The following is an 11,754-nucleotide window of genomic DNA, read 5'->3' as shown; positions in this document are numbered from 1 at the left end:
GGCCTCTGGGGGTGAGCTGTGGGCAGCGAGGAGTGGGCTGGGGGCGTGTGAGGGTTGGGGTGCAGATGGGAGGCGGTGGGCGGGCTGAGGAATGTGAAGGGTGCAACTGGTGGAGCGGGTGAAGGGGGGCTGTGGGATCTGTCACGGGGGGGTGGATGGGGTGGAGGTTGCATAGGGACAGCTGGGGTGCCTTCGGGGTGTGAGAGGCTTTGTGGGGTGAAGTGGGCAGGCTAGGCAGTGAGTGGATGATGGGGGCGTCAGGGAGATGTGCTCCTCCGCCCATTTTCCAAACCCCCACCCTGCACTGGGAGGCCTCGGAGCGCAGGGTCAGGAGGATGTGGGACCTGGGTGAGGGTGGCCTGTGGGCTCGGCGTGGCGTGCCTCGTGGCGTGCGTGGAGCTCTGGGGGAATGGTGCCGGCTGTCATTCGTCGGCTTTATCCTCGTCTCTTGCTGTTGACAAATGCTGTTGCTGGTGGGAGCCCTTCTGCCACGAGCAGAACTTCGTCTTTCCATAAGACTGTCTTGTGAGAAGTGTTTAGCGTGACATTAGATATTTATAAAGATCTTCTTTATTCATTTCCAAATGGCTCATGAGTCATCTCCGTTGGCTACTTGTCCAAGATACTTGCCCATGCTTGTCTTACACTTACAATTCTGATTTGAAAATTGAGGTGGTGTTGAGCTCTTCCGTCAGTCTGTGTAAAAGAAGTAGTGTCCATGTAAACTGTCACAATAGAAGTGAATAGTTTTGTAAATATGTGGTATCTCTGTTTGTTTACGTCTTTTTGTGACTTCCAAGAAGAGGAACTAGTCGCTTTCACTAGTTTTCTGTGGGTTTTAATGCTGTTTGAATGGTAGCAGTCCACTGGGGTTGCTCTTGTAAAACATTGCTAGTCAAATGGCAATTGCATCTTTGAAAGCCTGCTTGTAGGGCTTTGTAGATGTGGATGCATCATTCATTAAATATTCCATACATAGGATAAAGATTTCACCAAATATCCTGCCTGTTGTTTCCAATACAGTCTGCTTATAACCTTTTTTTTTTTTCTTTCCAAATACTTACCTTGATCCTGTTTGACTTTACTGCCGGATGTCTTACCAAAGTATCAGGGCTCCAAGGAAAGGCTGACTGCTTGAGAGCTTGTTCATGCAGCTGGTAATGACAGTGTAGTCTTGGTTCAGGGTTTCACACTGCGGAGGTTGTATACATTTACTGTTCTTAAAACTTAAATCAGTAACCAGCAGTAGTTTCCCAACCCGTGAAGTGGTGATGTGTTCCAGGTGGGGCACAGATCAAGTCACTAAACTGCTCTGTGTTAGAAGGTGGGAAGTCATGGTGGCAATCCTAAGGGGAGTGTTGGAAGAGGAAGGGAGAGGATGAAGAGCAGGACTTGGTAAAATAATAGAGGCTGGCAGTTCTTTTAAATGAGTCATCGGCAAAATAACTGTGAACCCAATGATGATTATTTTTTAAGATGTGGGAAGACACAAGCCTTTGCCCGAAACCCAGAGCCTTGGTATTACTTATTACCTTTGTGCCTCAATAATCACCTTTGGACAGAGCGTGTTTCTGTACAATTTTAGTTGTACTGTACATTTACAGTACTCTCTGAAACTTAGTGGCTGGTAATAAAACTTTTTCCCCCTCTCTAATATAGAAAGATTATTTTAAGTGTCAGAGGGTTTAAGGAGCACAGATCTCTACTGACTTCAGAACCACTTTTTCCTAGAGTCTCCCCTACAGGTGGTGTCAAAGTGAGAAGGATTTTGACTGAACAGCTCTGCAGACTTTTTGCAGTGCTCTGCAGCGTGCTGAGGCGTGAATGCTAACGTCTTGTCAAATGGGCAGGACACTGCCTGTGGCTGAAGTGGAAAAATAAACCCTGAAAGTAAATTTAGATGTCTTGGAAAAAAAAATGTGAAGGGGTTTGCTTTTGAGATGTATGTGAAGCTAGTGTAGAAACATAGAGAGGTGACTGCCCTTCGGATCAACACAACTCAGGCACCCTAAAGCACAGCCTGGGTTACTGTGTCTAAACCCAGACCTAAGTGTCTGCTGAGCTGAGGAGTAGCTGCTGCCCATATGGGTAGGCTGGGTCAGTCAGGGTGGGTACTTGAAGGAGCAAATGTGTACTTGCTTTTTGATCCCACCCTACTCTGCTTAGGAGGATGACAGGCAATATTCATCAATAAAGGATTGTCACTGACCTGATATTCCCTATGTGGCCTTAGTACCAGGACATACTCCTCATAGTAAGAGAAGTGAAACAAATTCAAAGGAAAAAATAATTGCCTTCCAGCTACTGTTTGAGGGGAGGGAGAAAGTCTTGTTTGCACTGTCTGCGTTTCTGAAGCATTCAACAAAATATTGTCTGTTCTCTGGGCCTGCTTTGTCATGAATAGTCTTTTAAGTATGATTTGTTAAAGTACTAAGATGGTCCTGGAGCTTTAGCCTGCACAGGTCTGACAGCTTTTTATTCTTGGCGCCGTTAACTACTGTGTGTTGTACTGACTTTCTGTAAAAACAAAATCTTAATTAGGGACTCAGCAGCAGATTTTACTAAAATATGCAGAGATACTAACAAAAAACCCCCAGCATCCCTGCTTTCTTCTAATTGTAGTTTTCTTAATTCTGTGCTTGAAATAATTTGAATTCTTTGACCTAGGAGCCTGAGGTTTTTTGACATTTCTTTTGTCCTGTTTCAGAAATTTCTGTGAACTGAGCTGTACCGCTTGTACAGATACCTACATCATCTCCAGAGTTTTAATCAGCAGCTGAGGTGTTAATCTTAATGAGTGTGTGCTGGGGGAAAGCCCTGGGCTTGGTAGCCTAATGACTCCATACATAAATGTATTTTGTAGGGGGTGAATATATTGACCAGAGGGTTTAGAAGAGTTTTCATCCTGATGCTATATTGACTGAGGGGATATATCCGGGTTAAAATGTGACTGCACTGCCTATATTGCTGTGATCCTCAAAAGGTTAGGCCTCCTATTGTGCTGCTAGGTATGTCAACCTGAGAAGATGGGGTTTAAGACTAAATAATGTGTGGAGAGGTGGTGGGGAGGGTAGTTGTGAAATAACTCCTCAAACAGATGGGAGGAGGCACTTGCTAACAAGCTTCAAGTTAAGCAGAAGGTAAAGCTTGGTTCTGCAGACCATGGGAGCGTTGTAACAGCTGCTCCTGTAGGAACTGCTTATGCTGGTATGTTGATTTAGTCACGTGTTTCTCCTGGAATTAACGCCACCGTGCTGATAGATGTGTGGTGGGATGGAACTAAAACTTGATTTATATAACTGAGTGTGTCAATCATAAGTCTTGTCGTGGTCCAAGCATGTTGCAAGTCATCGCCAGCACCACAGAAATGTAAAGGTTTCTATAAAAGGTACCAATATTTGTCCTAAAAAGTATGAGGGTCTGGCCTTATTTAGGTGCTGTTGTCCACATGTATTATTTGAAAATCGAATAGAAAGACACGTAAGACCAGCAGTGCAGTTGGCTTTCCTTGAAAAGGGGATGAGTAACATTCAGGGCTTCTACAGATTCCATAAATTCAACCTAAGGTTCTTCTGCTGAGTGCTCAACTGAATTTTGAGATGAGTCTTGGTGAGAGATGTCCTTGTTCTTGGACAGGCCTCCTTTCATCAAAAGGAGCTTAACAGGATGCACGCGCTTATGGACTCCCCCTGCAGCCATTTTTTTTTTTTTAAGTGTTTATCACATGTCTCCAAATGTTACGGTATTTGGACACAGTATGTAGCACCAGCTAAAATCTTTGGCAAAAGTCCCATCACAAACAGGACCTGCTCACATAGATATGGGAGTATTGCTACATCTCTTCAGTACCCAACTTCTAAACGGACTTTTTGTTAGGTGCCACAGGAGGTCATATTCCTCCCAACTTGAATTCTTCATGTTCGGATTGGTGACATCACCTATTAAGTGCTGTGTGAGTGTTTTTACCCTTGACTTTGACGTGCAGAAGTAGTAATATACTTTCTGCAGTGCAGAATACAAGCAGTAGCTCCATCGCTGTGTAACTTGCTTCAGGTTTGAGACCTTGAGGTCATGAAGACATCCAGCAGTAGGTACGTGCAGGGTGGAACCCACTGCCGTCACTTGGGTGCTTTGATTGTGCGCTGGGTCAGTTGTGATATGGCTGAATCTTGCTTGTGATGTTCCAGGTTTGTACTTCACGTACGTGGAATATTGCAGCGTGACATAATGTGAAATGTAACGGCCTCGTTGGTGATACTGCTTGTAGTAAACTTGTTGAATAAATGCTGATCACAGGGAGGTTGCGTGCATGAAAAGATGGAAGGTGTTTTAAAGACGTAATATTTATATATCCGTCCCCGTGCTTCAATAATTTCAGCTAAGCTGCTGTATTTCAATCATTTTGTGCTGGCATAAGTACCTGTAAATAGAGAGGCCGCCCAGAATGAGGAGAGGGTGCAATCTGCTGTTTCTTTTCTTTCCCAAAGCCTGTGCAGAGAAGGATTCACAGCCTGTACAATGCCTTCTGAATTGCTTGTTTCATGCTTGGGAGCTGAAGAGCGAGCCTGAGTTCCAGTGGAAGTTTCAATAGATGTAACCAGATCAAAGAAATTCTTTATCTTGTAGATGAAGGCTTAAATGTGCTATTTGTGGGGCTTTGCTGATTTTTATCTTCTGTGAGCTGCTAGCCAGATTCTGCCCTTCAGTCACTTGATGTAGCCACTCTGCTATGGCTGTGGATCTTGAAAGGCTTGTTTAAGAAACAGTTACAAAGAGTCATGCTTCAAGAAGCGATGTCTCCCTTAACCTTTTCCAAACTTTGGTTTATGGGTGTCGGTATCCAGGGCTGTGTGGGGCGGAGGTGCAGGAGAAGGGCTTGCTGAGGCACAGAGAGGGTTTTCCCTTAGTGTTGTGTGGGATGGAAGGACTCCTCTGATGGAGAAAACTCCTCCAGCAGTTCTATTTCCAGACTGCAGATTTGAAGGAAAGGTAAATCTTAGGCAAGATGTTAAAGAAGCCTCAAACTGGGTCTAAGATGCAAGCAACTACACGTGGTGTTGCTCCCGATTTGAGTGATTGTAATTAAAATAGAGGAATGGAATGCTGTCAGAGTGAGGACTAGAATAGCTGTTGTATGTTATCTTTAATTTGGTTAGTAGTGTTGAGGAATATCTTGGTATATGGGAGTATCTTGTTTTCTTGGGGCTTGAGATGCTGAAACAATTTTGGATGCCAGAACATGACTCATTGAAAGAATTTTAATAGCCCTGGTGAAAGAGGACCTTCCCCCACAAAATCCCTGCTGGTGCTTCACTGCTGTATTGTATTTGAGTCTATCTTTAAACTGTCATTGTTGTCAGTTTGTCTGGTATCGGGGCAATCGTACTGGTTTAGCTTTCAGATGTGGCAGTTCTTTTGGGGACTGGTGTCTCCATTTGCCGTTTTGTTGGTCATCTGCCTTCAGATCTGGGAACATGGGCTAACTCTCTGGCTGTGGTGCAACCCTGGCTGTTTTGTACTCGTGGGGATTGTGCTCAAGTGCAGCTGATGAGGAATTTGTATCCATTTTTTTTGTACTACCAGAATTATTCTGTTGCTACGCATAAGGTAACGCAAAGCTTCTTAGACTTCAGCTTAGATGACCAAGTGTGGGAAAAGCCGTATTTAGGACTTGTAAAAGAGTACAGAAGCTAAATTCAGTACTGAGATGAAATTAATGTAGTAAGGCAAGGAGTTGCAGCATCATGGACTTAAGAATTCAAAGGGCCTGGTTAGTGGGATGGTACAACTGATGCTTCAGATGGAAGATGCGTAAGGTGAGTGATTACAGGGAGTTCTGCTACGCTGAAGGAGATACAGATATTGAGTAATTTCCTTTTGCAGCTTAAATGCTGTTCTTAAAATTAATGAGAGTGTCTAGCAAACTGTGCCTATTTAAGTCAGCTATATGGGTTAGGAAAGATGCATACTGTTAACGCAGTCAAAGGAGTGAAGCCGTTTCTTAGTGTGTTTTAAACTGCACTAGGAACCTTCTGGCTGCTAGCAAAGTGTCTTCCCTTAGGCTCATCTCTACCCAGGCTGGTGGAAGCATGACAGTTTCTTTAGATGCTGCGACTGTATTTCCACCATAGGGAATTGCTGACAGTCTATTAGTTCTGCCACCGTGTCTCAGCAAACTTTGTCTCGTCATCTGCTTCATGTAGAAAAGCAATTTTGCAAGAATGCCTTTCCTTGAGGCTAGAAAGGAGGTTTTTCTGCTTTAATGTCAATGATTCTAGACCAGTCAACAAACTTGTGCAGTAGTACTCTAGGGATTTGGTAGATGCAAAGTATTCGACATTTTTCCAGCGTGTGGGTGGAACTGTCACCAATTCATAGTTGATTGAATTTATTTCTGATATGTGACAGGAATGTTCTGTACAGCCAAGACATCAAAGCTTGGGAGGAGTTAGCCTTAGCAACCCCTTGGGCCTCCCTGAGCCCTGGAGCAAGGTGGAACACTGTGCCAACCCAAGACAAAATTAGCCCTTCGGTTGTTTCAACCTTGACAACTGCTTCCTCTTTGACTTTTAGAGCCTACCATTAGTCTTCCACTAACCTGCTGGAGAGCACTCTGTGTAAACATTTAAGAGTGAAAGAGGTGGGGGAGAACAGTAAAAATTGTCTTAATGGCTTTGAGAATCAACCTACTGTGGACCTCTGTGTTGGTGCAGTAGAAATGCTGAATTGCTGACACTCAGTTTCCAGATACATAAGCGAATTCTTGGTGCTATGTGGGCTTTTTGGCAGGCTGTGGGGCAGCAATGTCTGAACTTTTGTGTTCAGCTGGCTTAGAGATAGGAGACTGATTGTTCAGCCAACCTGTTCTAATGCAGTTTGTCCTCAATTTTAGGGCAGAATTTCATTTCCTTCCCTCTCCATGAGGAAGAGCATCTCCAGCGGACTGTGAGCTGGCACCCTTGCCTTCTGATTCTTGGCCAGAACTGTAATGCCAAATGCCAGTTACTCAACATACTGCTGGGTGAGAAGCTGCTCCCTACCACCAAAATCAGCAATGAGGAGAACTGTAAGAGGCGACGGATCCGATTCACACATGGAACACAAACACGGATTAGCCTGGCGCTGCCTGAGCAGTACGAACTGGTCCATATGATGGCAGCCCACCGAGGGCACTGGGACACGATACCAGAGGAGGACTTAGAAATTCATGGGGACAGTGAAGATCCTGCTCATCGGATAGCAGAGCTGGAGGTCATGCTGCCCTACTCGCTGCTGAAGGTAACTACCATCCTCCATTGTCATAGCAAATTTAAGATGTAGTACTAGTCCCTAATAAACCTGATGTTGTAAACTCAAGCATAGGATTTTTTTTTATTGAAGAAGCTGGAAATCTGGTGTTAGGTTTCTAATTGGACATCACTGTCTACGCATGTGTGCTTTTGTTAGGTTGACTCTTGGCATTATCTTTGTAGTGTTTCCATCCATCTCAGAAGCCAAGTTTACTTAGTGTCTTCTAAAATTTTACTCCAGTTTCAAGGTCACTCAGAGTTAGCTTTGCTGTCTGATAGTAGCTCAAAACTGTCATGCAAGGAGACGTAGTTTTTATCTCCGTTCTGAAGAGCTTGTCAGAAAAAAACCCTTCTTAATTCCAACATCTGATAAAACGACTTGACTTTGAGAGGGTGGTGTTTTACATTTCTGTGGTGTCAATGAAAATTGGAGGTGTTAAGAACAAGAAGGCGGGAGTCTGTTCTCAGTGCTGTTTCTGACGTTGTTAGTATCTTGCTTTGTGACTTTACTGTCCATAAAATGTGTTCCTGTCCTGCGAGTGTTGCAGTTTGGTGTTTAGCAAATATCATTAAAGGTGAGGGTTGTATTTCATAGCTTTTTATAGCTTCCATAAGTATTCATTGCATTTCATATCTTGCATCGAGCCTTTATTGCAGTATAATTCTTCTGGAGCACTGTTTGTCAGTGGAATATCTGGAATAGATAATCAATTCTTGAATTACTTAAGTGCAAAGACTATGATCTGTTACATGAGTGAGAGAATGCGCTTCATAGCTGAACAATAAAATAGCAAGGTAATTCTTTTTTTTCTGGACATATGAATCAAGTCATGACTAAATAGGCAGAAAATGAAGACCCGGTCTATCTTCATCAGTTTGAAATACATTTTATAAAGCCAGTCTGTAACTGAATTTAAGACTCTCCTAATGAGATCGAGTCAATGCTGTGTTGGCCAGTGTTTATGACTTCCAGTAGCCACTGGAAGACCAGAGGTGCCATGTTTGTATCTGCTGTATGCGAGGCATCCACTCCTTGCCCAGAGCGTGCCACATCAGCTGCTAGTGCTGAAAAGTAAATGCCTGTTCTGGATCTTCTGCTTGTAGAATCCTGCCTTGCTGTGCATAAAAGAGTATTTAGCTTTACATTTATTTTACTTGGTTACATTTTTATATGGGCCAGTTTAGACACACTGCAGTTTACAACCCTCTTTCAGATTTCTCATGTGAGTGACAAAGATCTCTCTGTCTGGCTTTGGTTATATTTAGGACACTTAGATGAAAACAGCTACTCAGATTAATTTGAAAAGGGTAATTTAAAAAGCTCTTCCAATAGAAGGAGAGGGAGGGTAAATCACAGCTAGCTTCAGATTGATTCAAAGGATTCCTTACAGAATTCAAGGAGCTAAAGGAAGAATAATTTTTTTTTTAAAGCTTGATAGGAGAACATAATGCATTTTAGCAGGTAATTGGGTTAGGCATAGCTTCCTGTTAAATTAGAGGAGTCTGACCTGGCAAGAGACCTGTGGTTTTTTCCACCCTTCTAGCTAATGTGTCTTCTCCAGCTCTGCTCAGCATACACCAGGAAAACAAAGTTTTTTAACTGTCTGTTAGTCATGGACACTACTTCTCTAACTAGTGGAATATATATCTGGAGCGATTAATGGATGAGTTTTTCTGGACACTGCATGTCTGCAGAACAACTATGAAGGAATTTCTGCTTTTTTCTTGTGAAACAAAACTAGGAGTCTAAACAACTAAATGCCTGATAACATGATATTCAGTACAGATCTTAAGGATTTAGATTTGCTCAGGAACCAAATAATTTGGAGGAGCTCAGCACCTTTTGGGCAGAAGGGAAATCAATCTGAATTTTACTGCACTGGTTACCTAGAGTCCCTGTATTTTTGTCTGTTTTTCTCCCAAGAGCAGCGTGCTTGCAAGTAGTACTGTGTTTCATGATAACCTTACGTTCTAGATATTCAACCACCTTACTAGTGTTTGAAGAAACATTTGTGGGTCCTTATTGTGGATTTGAACAGTTGTAGGAGGTGAGAATTTCTTTTGCGGAGTTCTGTTTGAAATCACATTTGTTCCCCATAGAGAGACTTCTCCGCCAGTAGGCTGCCATCAAAGGAGGCGGCAGTGACTTCAGGACCTGGGGAATGCTGTGCAGCTTTTCAGGCCTAAGCACCTCTTAGCAAGAGACTTAATTGCACCGGCTGACTTGGGCACCTAGATTACATGCTGCTGTTTTGTGTGGGCACTTAATGCTGAATCATGCTTCTTGGTGCAGATACTTGTTTATTAAAGCCAAACTCATTAGCTATTCCTCCAGTAAAGAAAGGCTGAGTTATTTGTAAGTTAACAGCATCCAAATATTACCTACACTACTTTTTTACTTGGAGATAAATTCAATACAAGGGTAGAATATACAACTTTTCAATACTGAACTGTCAGTGGAGCACCCTGAGGTTTTTTCTTTAGTCTGATATGCAGGGTGGGACCATGCTTGCTTTTCTGTGTTACTGAAGGCTGTTTTAATCAAAACTTGTTTCACAGAAAAGGGGGTGAGGAAGAGGGAGCCAAAAATTTCATTTGCATGGGTCGGCTGCTGTGAGAACACTACCTTGTGCTAATAGGTATGTGAACTTAGTTATTTTTAAAAGTAAAATATCAGGGAAGGAAAAACTTGGCAGAGCTGCTCTATTCCTTGGGGATCGCTGTGCACAGGAATGCATTTAGGTCATGGGGAATAATCCATCTGGCCACACGGATTATTGGATTTATAGTGGGAGTAAACAGTTGGCTCTTTCCCTAAATCTTATCAGTTGTGCCTGGAAGCTGAAATGAACTTCTCTGAAGTATTTGGTTTCCTCTGGATGGTACAGCTGAATGGGAGGAGGGTAGCAGGGCTGAAAGCTTCCTTTTTCATGCCTTTGTGCTTCGTGAGACTTTGAGTCTCAGGCTGAAAAGGTTAAACCAGGACTTGTAGGGAGAGAAAAATTTTCAGCTGCTCTGACAAAGCTGGAAAATGAAGAAATACAAAATGGTTCTATGAACAGAACTGAATTAGTTTGGGTTTATTGTTACGTTTCTTCAGGTACTGTAGCAGTGATTCAGGTCATATGAATTAGTAGTTGTTATAAGTAGCAAAGAATGTGGTTAAGTACATATTGGGTGGTTGTTTTCATGTATGTCCTGCTTAAAACTTGGAAGAGCGTGCCCTGATCTCCTCCTTGAGAGAATATTTAATGTGTTTGGTTGTGACATTAATACAGAAGACTGAAAAGCTTTCACACTGGCTGAGGCACTCTTCCTTCCACATGGTTTACTTTGGGGTACGCTGAGGTGCTCCTGTCACATACCAGCATCAAATATCTGAAGTCGTCTTCATCTGCCCCTTCACGCTGGCATAACTGAGGGTAGAAGATACTGAAAGTGCCAGCACCATGAAATTATTCTTCCACCCATGTGAAACCTGTTCTCTATTTTTAGTTTTGTTCGCTTAGTGATACATGTTTTACAGGGGAAGAGTTCACGGTCAGAAAAAGAATGTTGCTTCTCAGACTGAGCGTGTACACCTCGCAGGCTGTCTTGGGCTGGCCCTTCTAGCAAAGGGAAAACAAAAGTGGGGCCAGTGCTGTTTGACATGTTTGTTGGTGATGTGAACAGTGGGACTGAGGCACCCTCAGCGTGTTCACCAACGCCACCGAGCTGTGTTGGTGTGGAGGATGCGCTGGAGGGAAGGGATCCATCCAGAGGGACCTGGACAGGCTGGAGAGGTGGGATGTACAAACCTTATGGAGTTCAACAAGGCCAAGGGAAAGGTCCTGCCCATGGGTTGGGGCAATCCCAAGCACAGACACAGGCTGGGTGAGGAGTGGATGGAGAGCAGCCCCAAGGAGGAGGACTTGGGGGTGTTGGTGGGCAGAAAACTATGAGCCAGCAATGTGTGTTGGCAGACAAAAAACCACCCGTGTGCTGGGTTGCACCCAGAGCAGGGTGGGCAGCAGGGCGAGGGGGAGGTTCTCCCCCTCTGCTCTGCTCTTCTGAGACTCCCCCCTGCAGGGCTGGGTCCAGCTCTGGGGGCACCAACAGCAGAAGGACACGGACCTGCTCGAGCAGGGCCAGAGGAGGCCACGGAGATGCTGGGGGGGCTGGAGCACCCCCTGTGAGATCAGGCTGAGAGAGTTGGGGGGGTTCAGATGGAGGAGAGAAGGCTCTGGGGAGACCTTAGAGCAGCCCCCCAGGGATGAAAGGGGCTGCGGGAAAGGGGGGAGGGACTCGTCATCAGGGGATGTAGGGGTAGGATGAGGGGGAACAGTTTTAAACTGAATGAGGGGAGATTTAGATGAGATCTAAATTCTTCCCTGTGAGAGTGGTGAGACCCTGGCACAGGTTGCCCAGAGAAGCTGTGGCTGCCCCCTCCCTGGCAGGGTTCAAGGCCAGGTTGGACGGGGCTTTG

General features: G+C 44.2%; 1 protein-coding gene across 1 annotated transcript in view; it reads left to right on the top strand.

Moving 5' to 3' along the window:
• Positions 1–5,807: 5,807 nt before the first annotated feature.
• The window catches only part of DSTYK (dual serine/threonine and tyrosine protein kinase), a 21,739-nt gene continuing 15,792 nt past the window's right edge, over positions 5,808–11,754 (top strand). Inside the window, exons 1-2 of the mRNA XM_026864100.1 lie at positions 5,808–5,811; positions 6,893–7,278. Of these exons, the coding sequence (XP_026719901.1) occupies positions 5,808–5,811; positions 6,893–7,278 (390 nt within the window). The remainder of the gene's footprint in view (positions 5,812–6,892; positions 7,279–11,754) is intronic.

The sequence above is a fragment of the Athene cunicularia genome (assembly GCF_003259725.1).
Source record: "Athene cunicularia isolate RWA chromosome 26 unlocalized genomic scaffold, athCun1 chr26_part1, whole genome shotgun sequence".
Lineage (NCBI taxonomy): Eukaryota > Metazoa > Chordata > Aves > Strigiformes > Strigidae > Athene > Athene cunicularia.
This window is presented reverse-complemented; position numbering and strand designations above follow the sequence as displayed.